At 35.6% G+C, this 22,739-nt stretch overlaps 1 protein-coding gene and 1 pseudogene across 3 annotated transcripts in view; both read right to left on the reverse strand.

The window, feature by feature from the left end:
• The window catches only part of TAOK1 (TAO kinase 1), a 158,404-nt gene that overhangs the window by 36,873 nt on the left and 98,792 nt on the right, over positions 1-22,739 (reverse strand). For 2 of the 3 annotated variants that reach the window (XM_007183855.2, XM_007183856.2), the window contains 4 exons: positions 11,837-11,930; positions 10,199-10,280; positions 7,556-7,723; positions 5,547-5,750 (listed from right to left, as the gene is read on the reverse strand). In XM_007183855.2, coding sequence (XP_007183917.2) covers positions 5,547-5,750; positions 7,556-7,723; positions 10,199-10,280; positions 11,837-11,930 — 548 coding nt within the window. The remainder of the gene's footprint in view (positions 1-5,546; positions 5,751-7,555; positions 7,724-10,198; positions 10,281-11,836; positions 11,931-22,739) is intronic. The other variant, XM_057535556.1, reaches the window with a different exon arrangement.
• On the reverse strand, positions 19,240-20,041 carry LOC103012803 (lysine-rich coiled-coil protein 1-like; annotated as a pseudogene).

A 22,739-nucleotide genomic window follows, 5' to 3' on the forward strand; every position in this document is an offset into this window, starting at 1 on the left:
GGAGAAGTGACCCCAGGGGAGACTGAACCAGACCTACCTGCTAGTGTTGGCAGGTCTCCTGCACAGGCAGGGGGTGACACTGTTTCACCATGGGGACAAGGACACTGGCAGCGGAAGTTCTGGGAAGTACTCCTTGGCATGAGCCCTCCCAGAGTCCGCCATTAGCCCCACCAAAAAGCCCAGGTAGGCTCCAGTGTTGGGTTGCCTCAGGCCAAACAACCAACAGGGAGGGAACCCAGCCCCACCAATCAGCAGTCAAGCAGATTAAAAGTTTTACTGAGCTCTGCCCACCACAGCAACAGTCAGCTCTACCCACCACCAGTCCCTCCCATCAGGAAACTTGCACAAGCCTCTTAGATAGCCTCATCCAACAGAGGGCAGACAGCAGAAGCAAGAAGAACTACAATCCTGCAGCCTGTGGAACAAAAACCACATTCACAGAAAGATAGACAAGATGAAAAGGCAGAGGGCTATGTACCAGATGAAGGAACAAGATAAAACCCCAGAAAAACAACTAAATGAAGTGGAGATAGGCAACCTTCCAGAAAAAGAATTCAGAATAATGATAGTGAAGATGATCCAGGACCTCAGAAAAAGAATGGAGGCAAAGATCGAGAAGATGCAAGAAATGTTTAACAAAGACCTAGAAGAATTAAAGAACAAACAAACAGAGATGAACAATACAATAACTGAAATGAAAACTACACTAGAAGGAATCAATAGCAGAATAACTGAGGCAGAAGAACAGATAAGTGACCTGGAAGACAGAATGATGGAATTCACTGCTGCAGAACAGAATATAGAAAAAAGAATGAAAAGAAATGAAGACAGCCTAAGAAACTTCTGGGACAACATTAAATGCAACAACGTTTGCATTATAGGGGTCCCAGAAGGAGAAGAGAGAGAGAAAGGACCAGAGAAAATATTTGAAGACATTATAGTCGAAAACTTCCTTAACATGGGAAAGGAAATAGCCAGCCACCCAAGTCCAGGAAGCGCAGAGAGTCCCATACAGGATAAACCCAAGGAGAAACACGCCGAGACACATAGTAATCAAACTGGCAAAAATTAAAGACAAAGAAAAATTATTGAAAGCAGCAAGGGAAAAACGACGAATAACATACAAGGGAACTCCCATAAGGTTAACAGCTGATTTCTCAGCAGAAACTCTACAAGCCAGAAGGGAGTGGCATGATATACTTAAAGTGATGAAAGGAAAGAACCTACAACCAAGATTACTCTACCCGGCAAGGATCTCATTCAGATTCGATGGAGAAATCAAAAGCTTTACAGACAAGCAAAAGCTAAGGGAATTCAGCACCACCAAACCAGCTCTACAACAAATGCTAAAGGAACTTCTCTAAGGGGGAATACAAGAGAAGAAAAGGACCTGCAAAAACAAACCTAAAACAATTAAAAAAACGGTCATAGGAACATACATATCGATAATTACCTTAAACGTGAATGGATTAAAGGCTCCAACCAAAAGACACAGGCTTGCTGAATGGATACAAAAACAAGACCCATCTATATGCTGTCTACAAGAGACCCACTTCAGACCTAGGGACACATACAGACTGAAAGGGAGGGGATGGAAAAAGATAATCCATGCAAATGGAAATCAAAAGAAAGCTGGACTAGCAATACTCATATCAGATAAAATAGACTTTAAAATAAAGAATGTTACAAGAGACAAGGAAGGACACTACATAATGATCAAGGGATCAATCCAAGAAGAAGATATAACAATTATAAATATATATGCACCCAACATAGGAGCACCTCAATACATAAGGCAACTGCTAACAGCTATAAAAGAGGAAATCGACAGTAACACAACAATAGTGGGGGACTTTAACACCTCATTTACACCAATGGACAGATCATCCAAAATGAAAATAAATAAAGAAACAGAAGCTTTAAATGACACAATAGACCAGATAGATTTTATTGATATTTATAGGACATTCCATCCAGAAACAGCAGATTACACTTTCTTCTCAAGTGCGCACGGAACATTCTCCAGGATAGATCACATCTTGGGTCACAAATCAAGCCACAGTAAATTTAAGAAAATTGAAATCATATCAAGCATCTTTTCTGACCACAACGCTATGAGATTAGAAATGAATTACAGGGAAAAAAAACGTAAAAAACACAAACACATCGACGCTAAACAATACGCTACTTAATAACCAAGAGATCACTGAAGAAATCAAAGAGGAAATCAAAAAATACTTAGAGACAAATGACAATGAAAACACAACAATCCAAAACCTATGGGATGCAGCAAAAGCAGTTCTAAGAGGGAAGTTTATAGCTATACAAGCCTATCTCAAGAAACAAGAAAAATCTCAAATAAACAATCTAACCTTACACCTAAAGGAACTAGACAAAGAAGAACAAACAAAACCCAAAGTTAGCAGAAGGAAAGAAATCATAAAGATCAGAGAAGAAATAAATGAAATAGAAACAAAACAATAACAAGGATCAATAAAACTAAAAGCTGGTTCTTTGAGAAGATAAACAAAATTGATAAACCATTAGCCAGAATCATCAAGAAAAAGAGGGAGAGGACTCAAATCAATAAAATTGGAAATGAAAAAGGAGAAGTTACAACAGACACCACAGAAATACAAAGCATCCTAAGAGACTACTACAAGCAACTTTATGCCAATAAAATGGACAACTGGAAGAAATGGACAAATTCTTAGAAAGGTATAACCTTCCAAGACTGAACCAGGAAGAAACAGAAAATATGAACAGACCAATCACAAGTAATGAAATTGAAACTGTGATTTAAAATCTTCCAACAAACAAAAATCCAGGACCAGACGGCTTCACAGGTGAATTCTATCAAACATTTAGAGAAGAGCTAACACCCACCCTTCTCAAACTCTTCCAAAAAACTGCGGAGGGAGGAACACTACCAAACTCATTCTATGAGGCCACCATCACCCTGATACCAAAACCAGACAAAGATACTACAAAAAAAGAAAATTACAGACCAATATCACTGATGAATATAGATGCAAAAATCCTCAACAAAATACTAGCAAACAGAATCCAACAACACATTAAAAGGATCATATACCATGATCAAGTGGGATTTATCCCAGGGATGCAAGGATTCTTCAATATATGCAAATCAATCAATGTGATACACCATATTAACAAATTGAAGAAGAAAAACCATATGATCATCTCAATAGATGCAGAAAAAGCTTTTGACAATATTCAACACCCATTTATGATAAAAACTCTCCAAGAAGTGGGCATAGAGAGAACCTACCTCAACATAATAAAGGCCATATACGACAAACCCACAGCAAACATCATTCTCAATGGTGAAAAACTGAAAGCATTTCCTCTAAGATCAGGAATAAGACAAGGATGTCCACACTCATCACTATCATTCAACATAGTTTTGGAAGTCCTAGCCACAGCAATCAGAGAAGAAAAAGAAATAAAAGGAATACAAATTGAAAAAGAAGAAGTAAAACTGTCACTGTTTGCAGATGACATGACACTTTACAAAGAGAATCCTAAAGATGCCACCAGAAAACCACTAGAGCTAATCAATGAATTTGGTAAAGTTGCAGGATACAAAATTAATGCACAGAAATCTCTTGCATTCCTATACACTAATGATGAAAAATCTGAAAGAGAAATTAAGGAAACACTCCCATTTACCATTGCAACAAAAAGAATAAAATATCTAGGAATAAACCTACCTAGGGAGACAAAAGACCTGTATGCAGAAAACTATAAGACACTGATGAAAGAAATTAAAGATGATACCAACGGATGGAGAGATATACCATGTTCTTGGATTGGAAGAATCAATATTGTGAACATGACTATACTACCCAAAGCAATCTACAGATTCAATGCAATCCCTATAAAATTACCAATGGCATTTTTTACAGAACTAGAACCAAAACTCTTAAAATTTGTATGGAGATACAAAAGACCCCAAATAGCCAAAGCAGTCTTGAGGGGAAAAAATGGAGCAGGAGGAATCAGACTCCCTGACTTCAGACTATACTACAAAGCTACAGTAATCAAGACAATATGGTACTGGCACAAAAACAGAAACATAGATCAATGGAACAAGAGAGAAAGCCCAGAGATAAACCCATGCACTTATGGTCAACTAATCTATGACAAAGGAGGCAAGGATGTACAATGGAGAAAAGACAGTCTCTTCAATAAGTGGTGCTGGGAAAACTGGACAGCTACATGTAAAAGAATGAAATTAGAACACTCCCTAACACCATACACAAAAATAAACTCAAAGTGGATTAGAGACCTAAATGTAAGACCGGACACTATAAAACTCTTAGAGGAAAACATAGGAAGAACACTCTTTGACATAAATCACAGCAAGATCTTTTTTGATCCACCTCCTAGAGTAATGGAAATAAAAACAAAAGTAAACAAATGGGACCTAATGAAACTTAAAAGCTTTTGCACAGCAAAGGAAACTATAAACAAGACGAAAAGACAACCCTCAGAATGGGAGAAAATATTTGCAAACGAATCAATGGACAAAGGATTAATCTCCAAAATATATAAACAGCTCATGCAGCTCAATATTAAAGAAACAAACAACCCAATCCAAAAATGGGCAGAAGATCTAAATAGACATTTCTCCAAAGAAGACATACAGATATGGCCAAGAAGCACATGAAAAGCTGCTCAACATCACTAATTATTAGAGAAATGCAAATCAAAACTACAATGAGGTATCACCTCAGCAGTTAGAATGGGCATCATCAGAAAATCTACAAACAACAAATGCTGGAGAGGGTGTGGAGAAAAAGGAACCCTCCCGCACTGTTGGTGGGAATGTAAATTGATACAGCCACTATGGAGAACAGTATGCAGGTTCCTTAAAAAAGTAAAAACAGAATTACTATATGATCCAGCAATCCCACTACTGGGCATATACCCAGAGAAAACCATAATTCAAAAAGATACATGCACCCCAATGTTCACTGCAGCACTATTTACAATAGCCAGGTCATGGAAGCAACCTAAATGCACATCAACATACGAATGGATAAAGAAGATGTGGTACATATATAAAATGGAATATTACTCAACCATAAAAATGAACGAAATTGGGTCATCTGTTGAGACGTGGATGGATCTAGAGACTGTCATACAGAGTGAAGTAAGTCAGAAAGAGAAAAACAAATATCGTATATTAACACATGAATGTGCAACCTAGAAAAATGGTACAGATGAATCGGTTTGCAAGGCAGAAGTTGAGACACAGATGTAGAGAACAAACGTATGGACACCAAGGGGGGAAAGCCGTGGTGGGGTGGGGATGGTGGTGTGCTGAACTGGGCGATTGGGATTGACATGTATACACTGATGTGTATAAAATTGATGACTAATAAGAATCTGCTGTATAAAAAAATAAATAAAATAAAATTCAAAAATTCAAAAAAGAAAAATCTCCTCTTAAACTAATCAGATGAAGAAAATTATTTACCGAAGTAGAAATTTGTTTTCACTGAAATCCAAATACTCACAGGTTTTAAATGGATGACAGAACTATTAGACATCACTGTGTGGTCTCCCTCCATCATGTCTAGCTCACTCTTGTCATCCGAGGCATCTGGAAGACTGTTAACACTACTGCTTTGGCTACTGGCACTGATGGACATACTGGGAATAGACTGATTACTTCCAACACTATTCACTGTTCCTGTCCGTCCAACACCATGATCTTGTTCCTAAGGAAAAAGAGCATTAGGTTCAAATATCTGTATCTCTTTCGATTTCTTGAATATAAGCACCAAGCACACTGCTTGGCACACAGTCTTTAGAAAGTCAGAGGCCTATCATGAGACATTCCCTTTATTTGGTGAGACCAGGAAGTTAACCAACTGCTAATAGAAAAATAAACAAATAAAAATGACCAACAGGTAAATAACAAAAAGCAAACCAACTGTGTGAAAAAGGCAGTTTACCAGTTTTGGGTTATTTCCAAAGTACAGCATTTTCTCTAAATTGTTTGACACTTTTTGAAATCCATTTTTACCAGACATCTCATGGGGTATATACAGGGATTCTGCTCATTTCTCAATGATTCCCATGGTTAAAAGAAGCCCTAACCATGGGAATTCCATGTCAGTCCAGTGGTTAGGACTCTGTGCTTCCAAAAAACAAAAAACAAGCCCTAACCTTTAAAAAAAAAAATCCTAGAAACAACTCCTTTTAGTTGTTATTTTTTTGTTGAAGCCTTTTGAAGTGTATTTTTCTTTCTACTTAAAATATAGTCTCTAGCCTATCCTTCTACCACCAAATAATTTAATTCCTATTTTTCTGTAAATTAAAAATTATGTATTACATATATATGTAGTCACAATCACAAGAATGTTTTTCTGAAGTAACCAGGCAAGCCATGGTATCTGGGTACCAACATTACAATAGTCTTACCATATCAAAATTCTATAAGGTATGCAGAATTTAATAAATATGGACACATGGTATATACAGAGGAACTTTTCTTTTATCTCTAGCCTAAGAGAGATGCTGTTATAGATTAAACTACATTAGAATCTTATTAATTTCACAACTTTACTTTACCACAACTTTATTTCATATATCTAAAATAACCCAAAACAATTTTCGAAAGACTATCAAAAGAACTAAAAAACAAAACAAAAATACCCAAAACTGTAGGTTAAGAAAATCTTGCGTTTTATAGTTCATTAATTATGTAGCACTATTAAAAAGAAAAGTAACTAACTGCTGCTCCTAGTTTCAGAATGCAAAGTGATCTCTCTCACTGGACAACAGAAAAAACAAATCAAAGCTCTGGAATTCTGACAGAAGCAAAGAAGAAAACTGAAAATATTTACAGTAAAAAAGATAGCTTTATATGTATATTTCCATGTGAGAAAGTTCTGTAACATATCCATTGCAAATTTATATTTCCATTCTCCTTAAAAGGCAACAGGGAAAGAACTTGACCTTAAGAGTGACAACTATTTGAATTTGAACCCATATGGCTCTACGTACAGTGAGTTAACCACTGACCCTTGCTTTTACTCATTTGTAAAATGAGTATTTTAGAACTGCGTAGATGGAATGAAAGTATGCAGAACTGAAAAGAAGTGTCCCTGGAAGAATGCTTGGTAACTTTCTAATGACTTGTGAGTGAGTACTGTCAACTTCCAGAGTCTATAGTTTCAAATACTTTCAAAAGCATGTCCCACACAATTGGACAATCAGGCAAAAAAAAGGGTTCAGTGGCCAAGAAATTTGAGAGGGACTAGATTAAACAAAGTTGAACCGGTTTCTTTAATACAAGACTTCTCAGAGCTTTACTATGTATGCCAATGTGCACTATGAAGGGACTGGATTTAAAGAACACAAAACCCTTTTTTCCCACCTGGGATCTTACAGGACCAGTGTTAAGAAAACACAACCTGAGAACCACTGATGTAAGAGATTCATGATGTAAAAGACAAGTTGCATAAGTAAAGAAGCCAATGAAGAGAGCTCAACATTTGCATCATTTCTAAATTATTACCTCTTCTTCTTCCTGTGCTTCTACTGCTGGTCCATTATGTGCCTCCTGGAAAAGGAGTTTCTTCATCTTTCGATACTGCAGATTGTCCAGCTCCCTTACTGCATCCTTTGTCCTCTGAATAAGATCTATTAACACTGTTTCAGGGCGCTCCCGAAGAACAAACATGTGCTGGATAAGAGAATGTAAAAGTCAAGTTGAAATCTGTATATTTTTCAATTAGTACAAATGTACCCCTTCTTAGACCCTAGAGATACTATCCTGAATAATCATGATAGATAATGCATAAAATCTATAGCTATTGAATTCTATTACATTTCTGACATCTTATACTTACAAAATTGTCATTTACATATATTCACTCTCTGCCTACAGAACTACCCCTGTACATCTTATAAAAACTTTGCACATCATACTTTTGTTGGTCAACTGAAAATGCAGAGTTGAAATGATAAAAGGGTTTAATTAAACACTAAGAAGTAAGTCCAATTAGAGCCCTAAACAAAGGCTAAAGGTTTACATATTCTTATAACTGATGATTTCACAGAAAAGGCACGTCAGTTCTGAGTTTTATTAGGTTTCAACAGAAATGCATTTACTGATGGTGAATTACTTAATATAAACCTGGATATTATGGGTTTCTTTATATGCTGCATAAACAGTACTCTTCATAAAACACTACCAGTTGATTAAAAGCCATTATATTATTAGTGATTTTTACCACTAACGTTTAATAAAGCTTAACGTTATCAAATAAATAAAAGTAGAAAGAACAATTCCAACTTTAGAATATCACTGTTACATTTTGATACCTTTCTTTTCAGAAATTTTCTATGTATAGACTTTTGTTTTGTAGATACAGTTAGTATATAGATTGCAGAAAGATACCTTCTGTCCTTGAGTTCATGAGATACCCTTGAATTTTTGTAACACTTTTACGTTCTTTGTTAGCCAAATTTATTTCTTCTCTATGCAGAGTCCTAACTATATCATATTTGATTCTACTTTCACTATCATAAGTATTGTTACTTCAAACTCATAAACATGATGCCTACAGAATATTTCATCAGATCTTTATGCCAAAATTATTTAACCATTACCTTAATTCTGGATAGTTATTTCCAACTTTTAATTCTGAGATAAATAGCTTCATACATTAAAAAAAACCTTTTTTCTATTAATTTTTTTCTTTATGATGGATTGTGAAAGAAATGTCATTAGGCCAAAGGGAAAGAAGCACTTGATAGATATTTCCTATCGTTTCCAGTAAGGCTGTGCCAATACACACTATGGACCAGGTAAATGAATACTATATACAGACTTGGGACCTAATCACCAAATACCAAATACCTAGGCCTGGTGGGTTGTCTTATACCCAAAGAGCTTCTTTCACCTATATTAGACAAGTGTAAGAAGCAAATCACATTCTTCCTTTTTCCTGAGCCTTAGTTTGGTATGTACCACTATTTACAATATTCAGTCTTCTTACCCAAAAATAATATATCTTAGAAATATTTCTAAGTTTGACAGTTTTCTACATATAGATCTTGCTTATTTTTCACTAACATAATTCCTAGCTTTACTGAACCTTTTGTTGCTATTGTGAGTACCAATTTATTCAAGCTTTCATTTCTGACAGTATGAGTGAGCTTACTGCCTAAAATTCCCCAAGCATTACTGAAACTTTATACTGCTCTTCTACGTGTTGAAGTTGCAAATAATACTATCGAATATATATAAGATCCTTCCAATTTCTTTGTATCTTCAATTGATGTGCGTTGGTGAAAATAAACTGAATCCCTTTGAAATTCTAAAACATTCATATAAAAATAGGCTACTTAAATTTTAGAGTGAAAAATCAACAAGATTTCTTAGGGTCACAAAGAGAATCAAATCTACTTACTATTGCTTTATGTAGATGTTTTAAGAATTATATTAAGTTCAACAATACTATTACTGCTATTAATAAGATAGTCAACTGCCAAATGAAATAAATAAATTTTTGAGAACAGGAAGATTATACCAATCATTTATTTAAATTAGGCAATGAAAGTTAGTGAAAACTGAATAGAATTTATATGATTTAAAAAATATTTTCATTGCTAAGTTAGAAAAATGTATTTCCAAAAAGGATAAATGATATCCATTTTAACAGTTTCTTTTAAAATCTCTTTTCTCCCACAATATTTATGTAACTATATTACATGTCATTTCTTTCTTTCATATTATTTTAATACAGGACAGAAAAATACATAAAGTATGGTAGATATAAAAATTAGATCTAAAGTTAAACTATGCTTTACCAACTTTGAAATATGATATTGTTCCACATGAATTAAAAATTTGTAATTATAACTCATGAATATATTATTGCACATATAAAAATTTAGCCATTTGGTACTATTTTGGATATTTAACTATATCCAAAATAACTATCCAGACACAGTAAAAGCAATTAATCAATTTTCAAAAAATAAATGAAAAAATTTAGGATCTAAGAAGAGTCTCAAGAGAGAACAGTATACAAAATTAGCATTTTAATTAAAAACTAGTAGAGAATACTTAATACTGATTTAGAATCAAAGAAAAATAAAACACATTCTTAAATAATTTCTTAGGGGTAGAAAACAGTATAATTGAACTGACCTTTAAAAGTTCCTCTGATGTAGGACGATCTTGAGGAATTTTCTGGAGGCAAGAATCTACAAAGTTGCGAAAATAATCAGACCTATTGTAAAGGAAAGTATCAAGTGAACATATTGCTATTTCCTTTAAAAACACATCCACAAAACAAGGCATGTGCCTATTGGTAGGAGGGGGGATGGAAAAGAAATGATAAAAAAAGGAGACACTATATACATTTCATATATATGTATGAAAAGTTATCTAAAGCAACCAATGAATCTTCACCATTTTCCAAAGATAAATTTGCACAGATTATTTTAAAATCCTGCTCCCACATTTAAAATATCATAACTCATTCTATATTGAGGGAAAATTAGAAAAGCCAATATTTTCCTTTTGGCATTCAAATCTAAGATAACTTTATTTTTTTTTTCCTTTCTATAAGCCATCTTTCTTTCTTCTTTGCCCCTTGGATCATCTTCTGTATAGCGTGATTCAGAATATCACTCCATTTGCTTTGAAGGGAGCATTTTGTATACCTAAGTATTTGGTGTCCTAGAGCAAATGGATAAAACTTCCATTAAATCCAGAAAACCAATTGAGATATTTTTTAAAAACATCAGAAGTCTGTAACACATTATTATTATATAGTGTTACTGATGAGAGTTCAATGAGTAAGCCAGTAATAATTTCTCCATCGATGTTTGTCTCAATATTCAAATAAGACCTTAAGTTCCTTATAAGCAAAAAAGGAACTCTTTTTTGAATCCCCAACATATCAAACACAGCGTGAAGACAGTCTGTGTTCAATATACTTATTACTTATATGTACCATAATAGTAAAGTCTGAGCCAAAAGATTCCTTCTATGTATATCTATAGAAGTACTAAGAACTATGAATGTGTTGTTAATTAATCCTTAAAAAATAAAGTATTGCTAACTTATGCATCTACCTTTTTAAAAATATTTATTAAATATGCTACATATACCCCTGGAATTCTTCAAATGCTAGATACACCTGAGGAATTAATTTCCCAGTAAAATCTTCTATCTCTGATAAAAATCCTGGTTTTCTAAAACTGTCAATCAGTTCTCCATAAACTTTTTTACATGAATGAATGTAATTTTATCACATCAAGGAAGCACTAGAAGAAAAAAAACATTAAGCAGTCTGAATAACAAATGTCATAATAACAATTAGAATGATTCCAAAGTTATGAATTATCTGGAAATTCTGATAAATCAAACCACTTTACCTATGTCTTATACTATATAAATTATAAACCATTCTCCAACTGAACTTCACTACAGGTTGTGGCAATCTATATTTTAGTTATAAAATATTATGTTTAAATCATGCTATTTATTATATAATCAGGGTTATGTATGTTCCTAAAGTTCAAAAAACTAAGTATAATTTTTTTGTGAAAAGCAAATACTTTTTTGCTTCTGTGTGGCATCATCTATCCTTTGTTTCTGAACTAAGTTATATATATGCTAAGAAGGCAGACATAATAAAGGGTAAACATGATAGAACCTATTTTAATATCTTTTCAGGTAATACATTTTACCTAACTGAAATGAAATCACTTTGATAACATTATGAAAAAGCATTTAATTTATACACTGTCGAGTAATATATCTCTTAGCAATACTCACCATTCATTAGACTGTAGTGTAGGGGATTCATTTTGGGCTATGTGATATAAGGCACTCATTGCATTCATATTAAATAAAGGAGGCTTCCTTTCCGCTGTAAAAGAAAGAAAACTTTCCTGTTAAAATATGTGCCTGTTATACAGGGACATACAAGTATTGTTAAAGTTTTTTTGTTTTTGTTTTTGTTTTAAATAATTTTAAACTTAGCAAAAAAAATTTCAAGTAGAGTTCAAAGAACTTTTTCAAGTGAGTCAATGTACAGTAAATTGCTGCCATGATGCCCCACCATTCCTAAATACTTTAGTGTATATTTCCTGAAACATATTCTCATAATACTAAAAAACCATAACACATCCATTAAACTGACCATTAATACTGATACATGACTATCATCTAAATCCTCAAACCCCATTCAAGTTTCAATCAAGTGTCCAAATAATGTCCTCTGTAGCAAAAGTGTCCTTTGGTCATTTGCATCCTTCAAGGAAACTATTTTATCTAACTTGTTAAATTTATTAACAAAGTTGTTCATAATATTTCCTTATAATTCCTTCCTTCCTTCCTTCCTTCCTTCTTCCCTCCCTTCCTCCCTCCCTCCTTTCTTTTCTTTATTTTTTGGCTGCGTTGTGTCTTAGTTGTGTCACGGGGTGGGGGTGTCTTCGTTAAAGCGTGAGGGATCTTTCATTGCGGCATGGGCTCTTTGTTGTGGTGTGCAGGCTTCTCTCTAGTTGTGGCATTTGGGTTTTCTCTCTCTAGTTGTGGTGTGCGGGGGCTCTGCAGTTGGTGGCACGCGGCCTCTCTCATAGAGGTGTGTGAGCTCAGTAGTTGTCGCGCATGGGTTTTAGTTGCCCCCACGGCATGTGGGATCATCGAACACGCATCCCCTGCACTGGAAGGCGGATTCTTTACCACTGGACCACCAGGGAAGTCCCTATAATTTTTTTAATACCTGTAAAATCTGTAGTGATGTCACCTCTTATTCCTGATATTGTGTCTTCTCTCTTCTTTTCCTGATCAATTTGGCTAGCGGTTTATCAATTTTATTAATTTTCTCAAAGAACTAGTTTTTGGTTTCATTGATTTTCTCTACTGCTTCTCTGCTTTCTATTTAACTGATTCCTGCTTTGATATTTTATTCTCTTTCTTCTGCTTATTTTGGGTTGAATTTCCTCTTCTTTTTCCAGTCTCTTAAGGTGAGTTGAAGTCATGACCTTGATAATTTTGAAGTATAAAAGACTCTTTTTTTTTTTTTTTTTTTAAAGGATTTTCTTATTTATTTATTTATTTATTTATTTATTTTTGGCTGTGTTGGGTCTTCGGTTCGTGCGAGGGCTTTCTCCAGTTGCGGCAAGCGGGGGCCACTCTTCATCGCGGTGCGGGGACCGCTCTTCATCGCGGTGCGCGGGCCTTTCTCTATCGCGGCCCCTCCCGTCGCGGGGCACAGGCTCCAGACGCGCAGGCTCAGCAATTGTGGCTCACGGGCCCAGCTGCTCCATGGCATGTGGGATCTTCCCAGACCAGGGCTCGAACCCGTGTCCCCTGCATTAGCAGGCAGATTCTCAACCACTGCGCCACCAGGGAAGCCCATAAAAGACTCTTGAACATCCCTCAATTTGGGTTGGTCCTAATAATTAAATTTGGGTTATACAACTTTGGCAGGAATATCACAGAAGTAAATGTTATATTTTTCCAATTTATTCTATGAGATGATGTATGATTACAAATGGTTCCATTATTGATGGTGTTCACTTTGATCACTTACGGTGGTTGTCTACCAGGCTTCTTCACAGTAGTTTCTCTTTTTGTCTTTGTAATTAATAAGTATTTTGTGAGAAGGTACTCATATAAATATCCTGTTTTTCATAAAACTTTCATTTTATTCTTTAATTTATTGTATGGACTTGTAGATTTCTATTTATTTAATAAGTTATAACGTGCTATTATCATTTATTTTGATGTTCAAACTGCCTCACATTTGAGCAGTAAGAACCTTTTTATGATGGCTTCTATTTTTTTCACATGGCCACATCACTCCTTGATCCTTCCTTGCTTTCTGGCACACTAAGATGTTCCAGGAGCATCTTGTACTTTCCCTACTCCAAGGAACTATGGCAATAGATGTACTCACTGCTACTGAGGTGTCACTGTTCTTAGATCCTCTCAGTGGATAGAGTTAGGGAACACATACATGCACATTAAACATCTATATTTGTTTATTGAAAACTGAGTTCACCATAATATCACAAATCCAATCCAATACCATAGCATTTATTCCAGCTTATCCTCTTTCCATGATTTGTAATACCCCTCTCTGACAATGAAAAACCTCACTCTCATTATCTTTAATATATTTTCTTATTTGATAAATTTCCCCTGTGTGTAACCAGCTGATTTTTGTGTATGATATAAGATAGTGGTCCATTTTCTTTTCTTTTCTTTTTTTGGCCATGCCATGCGGCTTGCAGGATCTTATTTCCCTGACCAGGAAATTGAACCCATGCCACGGCAGTGAAAGTGCCGAGTCCTAACCACTGGACCACCAGGGAATTCCTGATACTGGTCCATTTTCACTCTTTGCATGTGGTTTTCCAGTTTTCCCAACACCATTTACTGAAGAGACTGTCCTTTCCCCATAGTCTATACTTGACTTGTTGCTGTAAATTAATTAACCATATATATGCATGGGTTTATTTCTGGGCTCTCTATCCTGTTCCATTGATCTATGTGTTTGTCTTATGCCAATATCATACTGTTTTGATTACCAAAGTTTTCTAATATAGTTCAAAACAGAAGTATGATGCCTCCAGCTTTCTTCTTCTTTCCCAAGATTGCTTTTGCTATTCAGGGTCTTCTGTGGTTCCACACAAAGCTTAGGACTGTTCGTTTTATTTCTGTGAAAAACGTCATTGGAATTTTGATGGAGATGGCACCGAATCTGTAGATTGCATTGGATAATATGGACATTTTAACAATATTCATTCTTCTAATCCATGAGCACGAAATATCTTCCCATTTATTTGTGTCCTTTTCAATTTCTCTCATCAAAGTCTTATAGTTTTCAGTTTACAGGTCTTTAACCTTCTCAGTTAAATTTATTCTTAGGTATTTTATTCTTTTTGATATGATTGTAAATGGGGTTGTTCTCTTAATTTCTCTTTCTTATAGTTTGTTATTAGTGCACAGAAATACAACTGATTTTTGTATACTGATTTTGTACCCTGCAACTTGACTGAACTTGTTTATTAGTTCTAACAGTTTGCTGGTGGAATCTTCAGGGTTTTCTGTATATAATACCATGTCATCTTCAAATAGTGACAGTTTTACTTCTTCCTTTCTGATTTGGATGTCTTTTATTTCTTCTTCTTGCCTATCTGGATTTCCAATACTATGTTGAATAAAAGTGGCAAGAGTGGGCATCCTTTTCTTGTTCCCGATCTCAGAGGAAAATATCTTAGCTTTTCACTGTTGAGTATGATGTTAGCTTTCAGCTTGCCATATATGGTCTTTATTATGTTGAGGTATGTTCCCTCTATACCCACTTTGTTGAGAATTTTTATCATAAATGGATGCTGAATTCCGTCAAAAGCTTTTTCTGCATCTACTGAGATCATCATATGATTTTTATCCTTCATTTTGTTAATGTGATGTACCACACTGATTGATTTGTGCATTTTGAACCATCCTTGCATCCTTGGAATAAATACCACTTGATCATGGTGTATGGTCCTTTTACTGTATTGTTGAATACTGTTTGCTACTACTTTGTTGAGGATTTTTGCATCTATGTTCATCAGGAATATTGGCCTGTAATTTTCTTTTCTTATAGTGTCCTTGTCTGGTTTTGGTATCAGGATAATGCTGACCTTGTAAAGTAAGTTTGGTAGTGTTTCCTCCTCTTCTGTTTTTTGGAAGAGTTTGAGAATGACTGGTATTAATTCTTCTTTAAATGTTTGGTAGAATTCACCAGTGAAGCCATTGGGTCCTGGACTTCTGTTTGTTGGGAGGTTTTTGGTTACTGATTCAATCTCCTTACTAGTAATCAGTCTGTTTAGATTTTCTGTTTCTTCGTGATTCAGTCTTGGTACGTTGTATATTTCCAGGAATTTATCCATTTCTGTTAGGTTGCTCAATTTGTTGATGTATAACTACTGTTCATAGTAGTTTCTTGTGATTCTTTAGTATTTCTGTGTTATCAGATATAATATCTCCTTCATCTCTTATTTTGAGTTCTCTTTCTTTTATGAAAAGTCTATCTAAAGATTTGTCTATTTTGTTTATCTTTTAAAAAAAACACAGCTCTTAGTTTCACTGTTCTTTTCTATTGTCTTTTTAGTCTCTATTTCACTTATTTCTGCTCTAATCTTTATTTCCTTCCTTCTACTAACTTAGGGCTTAGGTTGTTCTTTTACTAATTCCTTGAGGTGTAAAGTTAGGTTGTTTATTTGAGATCGTTCTTGTTTCTTAAAGTAGGCATTTATCACTATGAGCTTCCCTCTTAGAACTGCCTTTTTTTTATCATTCAAAAAAATTTTTATTGTAGTATAGTTGATTTACAATGTTGTGTTAGTTTGAAGTGTAGAGCAAAGTGAATTTGTTATACATATACGTATATCCACTCTCTCTCATTTTTTTTTTTTAGGTTCTTTTCCCATATAGGCCATTGCAGAGTATTGAGTAGAGTTCCTTATGCTATACAGCAGGTTCTCATTAGCTAACTAGAACTGCTTTTGCTGCATCCCATGTTTGTTTGGTTTTTTTTTTTGAAATCCCATTTATTACTTTGATTTTCCATTGTCCCTTAGTTTTTTTGGGGGGAGCTGCATCAGGTCTTAGTTGCAGCATGTGGGATCTTCGTTGCAGCGCACGGGCATCTCTCTAGTTGTGGCGGCGTGCGGGCTTCTCTCTAGTTGTGGCGTGCGGGTTTTCTCTCTCTAGTTGTGGTGCGTGGGCTCCAGAGCGTGTGGGCTCTGTAGTTTGCAGCACACGGGCTCTTTCATTGAGGCACGTGAGCTCAGTAGTTGTGGTGTGAGGGCTTAGTTGCCCTGAGGCATGTGGAATCTTAGTTCCCTGACCAGGGATCAAACTGGCATCCCCTGCAACTGGAAGGAGGGCTCTTCACCACTGGACCACCAGGGAAGTCCCTGCCGCATCCCATATGTTTTAGTATGTTGTATTTCTATTTTCATTTGTCTTGAGATATTTTTTGATTTCTTCTTTGACCCACTGAGTGCTCAGTACCATCTTGTTTACTCTCCATATATCTGAATATTCCAGTTTTCTCCTTATAATTGATTTCAAGTTTCATACGACTGTGGTTGGAAAGGAAGTTTGATGTGATTTTAATAATTAAAAAAAAAATTTTTTTTTTTAAATTTTTTGGCTGTGTTGGGTCTTCATTGCTGCATGTGGGCTTTTCTCTCTAGTTGCGGCGAGCGGGGGCTACTCTTCATTGTGGTGTGCGGGCTTCTCACTGCGGTGGCTTCTCTTGTTGCGGAGCACAGGCTCTAGGCGCACAGGCTTCAGCAGTTGTGGCAGGCGGGCTCAGTAGTTGTGGCTCACGGGCTCTAGAACACAGGCTCAGTAGTTGTGGCGCATGGGCTTAGTTGCTCCGCAGCATGTGGGATCTTCCTGCCCAGGGATCTTATCCACGTCCCCTGCATTGGAAAGTGGATTCTTTACCACTGGACCACCAGGGAAGTCCCAGGTATTTTCATTTGTCTTGAGATATTTTTTGATTTTTTCTTTGACCCATTGAGTGTTCAGTACTGTTTTGTTTAATCTCCATATATCTGTGAATGTTCCAGTTTTCTTCTTATTTCAAGTTTCATACGATTGTGGTTGGGAAAGAAGTTTGATGTGATTTTAATCTTCTTAAATTTATTAAGACTTGTTTTGTGGCCTAACAGAAGATCTATCCTGGAGAACATTCCCTGTGCACTTAAGAAATATGTGTATTCTGTTGCTTTGAGATGAAATGTTCTATGTGTGTCTGTTAAGTCCATTTGGTTTAATGTGTCATTTAAGGCCAATGTTGCATATTGACTTTTAGTCTGTGATCTAGTCACTGATGAACACGGGGTATTAAAGTCCCCTACTATTATTGTATTGCTGTCGATTTCTCCCTTTAGGTCTGTTTATATTGTTTTATATATTTAGGTGATCTTATGTTGGGTGCATAAATATTTACAAAAGGTATATCCTCTTGCTGAACTGACTTCTTTAATCATTATGTAATGCCCTTCTTTGTCTTTTATTACAGTCTTTGTTTTAAAGTCTATTTTGTCTGATAAAACTATAGCTACCCTAGCTTTCTTTTGGTTTCCATTTATATGGAATATCTTTTTCCATTCCTCACTTTCAGTCTCTATGTGTCCTTATATCTGAAGTGACTCTCTTGTAGGCAACATACAGATGGGTTTTGTTTTTTTATCCATTTAGTCATCCCATTTCTTTTGATTGGAGAATTCAGTTCACTTACAATTAAAGTAATTATTGATAAATATATGTACTCATTGCCATTTTGTTAATCGGTTTCTGGCTGTTTTGTAATTCCTTTGTTCCTTTCTTCTTCTCTCACGCTCTTACTTTGTGAATTGATGACTATCTTTAGTGTTATGTTTGGATTCCTTTCTCTATATCTTTTGTGTATCTACTATAGGTTTTGCTTTGTGATTGATATGAAGCTTACAAAATATATAAAACAACATATTTATAATAGTCTATTTTAAGTTGATAACAACTTAAGTTTAAAAAAAGCTCTACATTTTTACTCCCCACCCCCATGTTTTATCTTTCGTTTGTTGGTTTTGATTTATGGGTTTTCTTGGTAGAAATTAGAACTTTATTATAAACATTTCCAGAATATAAACTGATTTTGTATCAAGACTTTTTGAAATGTTTAAAACTGTATGCAACTTAAGCTTATTATAATGTATGTCATTTTCCACTTTCCAATCTAGAAAATATACTGCAAGTTAGATCTAATGAAGGGAAAAAAAGAATCAATCTAAACTGCTTCACAGAGAAAACTAGTGAATATAAAAACACCCACCCCAAACTAACACCCAATCAAGAAATAGATTCTATAAAGCCTATTAATCCTCCAATTTAAAATAAATGACCTCCCAAGGGAAAAATACTTCCACCATCACAGCAATTTGATGAATAAAAGCAGAGCCACCCTCATTAAGGGAAATTACATTATGTATAAGAAAAATGTAGCAATGATTTTAGAAGAGAGGAAAAGTAATTTCCATTTTGGAGAGCAAGCACACTAAATGTCTTCTGTTCACTTAGCCTTTGTACCTGTTCACATGAAAAGAGCGATATGAACATGGACATCATAAAACCAAGCTCCTTAACTATTTTTTCAGTTTAACCTCAGGAGAACCAATGCAAGAGCTTCAAAATCCAAGGACAGACTTGTCCCAAAGCATCTCCTCTTCTGTCCTTTCTTTCCCTTGTTCCTTCTTCTCTTTTCTACACTTATGTTCCTCTTTCTTAGAGGCTACACCTCAGCTTTTTTTCTCCTTTCGGTTCTTAAGCTTTTCTGTACTGACTCTGACTGTTTCCACCTCTGTTTTGTTTCTTTGGATGCTCTTGTGTTTGTCTAAATCTATTTCCTCATAAGCTTTCTTCCTCTTATGCTTGGGCCACTCCTCCTCTGGTTTTTCCCAGCCTTCCTCTGGGTATCTTTTTCTCTTCTGATGTATCTGTTTATAACTAGCTTGATGGGCACTGGTACTGTTTTCTGAGGAGAGGTGTCTGTAAACTCCAGATTCTACACTGTATGAGCTACAGTTTTACTCTTGTTGACTGAAGTTCAGGGATACTGGTTTTCCTGAGAAACAGTCCCTGGTGAATTGACAGTAGTTCAGGGAGTCCAGTCTCAGCCTGCTGTCATGAGCTGGTAGTCACTGAGGTAACTGCTTCTCCACTGCTTGTGAAATATTGCATGGTCTTCAGTAGGTCTGGACGGGTTCATAAGGGAGTCTTTGATCAAACATTCTACACCTGGGTCTAGAATCAACCTCTTCTTTGTATCCACAGGTTTCCAAATAATCCTCTCTCATCTTTCTGAAACAAGTTTTTGGCTCTAAGCCTCTGGTTTTCTGCACTTTGATATAATCTTCAAGTTCATCTTGAAAAGAGTCAGATGTCTTCTTTGAATCCTTCATTAGGTTGACAAGGGATTCTGCTTATCAGGTTGAGAACTTGGTGGAGAAATTTGATCATATTCACCCATTAATTGCTTCAGTTTTTTAGCATGAACTTTCCCCAAACAGTGAGACTGTGCAACAACTGAGGAGCTAAAAACCATGATGCAGAGATTAAAAAATCTATTTTTGTCCAATACTTCACTCCCATTCACCTCATAATGTGAAATCCATTGTGATTCAAATTATGGCACTATTCCTTACAAGCCTTTTACAAAAGGTATCTGTAAAAAGTTCATTCTTTGCTCACTCAATGTGGTATCTTCTCTGAGGCAGGGGTGGCCGTCTACAACTACCGTCCCCCTCCCCGCCAACGCCAGCTGGTGGATAGGCCGAGGTGGAGGAGGCAGAGAGGCAGGGACAACCGCTGCCTCTGCCGCCACTGAGCAAGCGTGGTGGAAGCAGGAGGCGGAGACCAGACTTCCTGAGAGGAAGTTGCCACCACCACCAGTGGCTGACTGGACAGCACCACCGCACCGCCGCCATAGCTGCAAGGTGCGCCACTGATTTATGTTTTTGATGTCACAGTTTACATCTTTCTATCCTGTGTATCCATTAACAAATTACTGTAGTTATATTTATTTTGATTTATTTTCCTTTTACTCCTTTTAAAGTTCTGAAATTTTACATCCTCAATATATACTTTTATAATCAGAAAAAAGTGGTAAATTTATTTTTATAAACACGACTGTACAATCATTCCTGAAAACAACAAACTAGGGATCTTTTCCATCAGATTAACTGTAATCAAACATATAAACTCACCTATGAAAAATCCTGCACTTTAAGATTTCTTGGTCATAAGACATAACCAAGCTACGAGAAAATAGTTTGCTTTAATTCACTATCTTTAACTATTTTAAAGTAAAAGCATGTAACAGATTTAGTTCCCAAGACTACAAATCTAATTTGCATGCCTATAGACCTGTACTGTCTAACAGGGTACCCCCTAGCCACATATGACTATTTATATGTAAACTTATTTAAATGAAATACAATTTTAAGGGACTTCCCTGGTGGTCCAGTGGTTAAGACTCGGTGCTCCCAATGCAGGGGGCCAGGGTTTGATCCCTGGTCAGGGAACTAGTTTCCGCATGCCAGAACTAAAAGATACTGCATGCCACAACTAAAGATACCGCATGCCACAACTAAAGATTCCGCGTGCCGCAACGAAGATCCCGCACGCGGAAACAAGGATCCTGCATGCCACAACTAAGACCCGGCACAACCAAATAAATAAATAAATATTAAAAGAAAAAAAAAGACAAATACAATTTTAAGCTCAGTTCCTCAGTTACATTAGCCACATTTCAAGTGCTCAAAAGGCATGCAGACACAGAACATTTCTACCAATGCAGACAGTTTTATTTGTTTGTGCTCCTCTAGACCTTTCCCTTGGAACCCAAAGCAGGCTTAAAATATAGTTCCTGAACTTAGAACAACTTCATAATTCAAAACATTTGTAAGTACAAATTTTAAAAGTGATTATGAAAGACTATTTATAAAAGTTGAAGATGCCTAATGTATGCCTAAAACGCTAAGAATTTCTTTAAGACATCTCACTCATTTGAAATTATCCAAAGGCAGTCACATCTTCTGAAGTTGCTTTATTATAAGCATAAAAACTCTCACTGTGAAGTAATTCTATCTTATGAACTATAATAAAAAGAAGCTAGAAAAGTCTGGAAAAAAGAGACCATTTCACAGAAACTGCAGAGTTTAGAGAGATTTCTTTCTGAGCAGTACAATTAGCCAATGAATACTTTCTAATCAGATAAACATTAAAATATATCACTGATATCTAACAGGACCATTAATGCAATTTTGCTATCACCAAGGTGCACATATATGCATCAGCCAGCATAAGAGTGTAAAAATAACCCATGGGCAGAATATATTAACCAGCTTTTTTACATTTATACCCAGGTTTCTTAAGAAAGTAATTAGGATCTACCAGTAGGAAGAAGAATCAAGAGAAAAAGAATTTAAGACACTTAAGGATACTTTCAAATGGAAGAAACATTTTGCAAACCTCAAACTGAGATGAAGAGATCAGAGGAGAATGGCATTATGGTAATCGCCAAATCTCTGTTTACTGCTGTTATCAAACTTTAAAATAAATATGATTTGTCAAAATTACACATGGATTTTTACTTTAATGTGTTGTTTTCAATCCTTGGTCACTCCTAGAATGGTTCAATTAAATACTCTTATTTTTAAATAAAGTTTAATGGAATGTTCTTATAAGAAGGAAAAAAAGAAAAGGATATTGGGCTTGTGGGGGGAAGCCTGGGGAATCAAGAGCAAGAAGATGGCCATCATCTTCAGTTACAGTGACAGTTCAATTACCCACCTGGCTCACTTACATTGAGAATGTTAGTAAAGTTATGGTGGTCCGCTGCTTTAAGCATAGTTCCATTCATGGGCAACAGAATAAAATGTGTGCATAAAATCAAACTACTACAGTATGTATGCAGCCTGACAGCTAATTCTCAAATCTAACGCAAAGTAATAAGTATCCTAGGTAAAGATAAGTAACTCATAAATGCTTTAGAGACCATCTATAGATGGTAAATCTAGTAATCACATATATATTCCAAGTGTTTAACAAATACTCATTAATAATAAGACATAGATACCTCAAACTTAATTAATACTATAGTGGAAATTATTTTAGACCTAATTTA

Source organism: Balaenoptera acutorostrata, chromosome 20 (genome assembly GCF_949987535.1).
Source record: "Balaenoptera acutorostrata chromosome 20, mBalAcu1.1, whole genome shotgun sequence".
Taxonomy (NCBI): Eukaryota; Metazoa; Chordata; class Mammalia; order Artiodactyla; family Balaenopteridae; genus Balaenoptera; species Balaenoptera acutorostrata.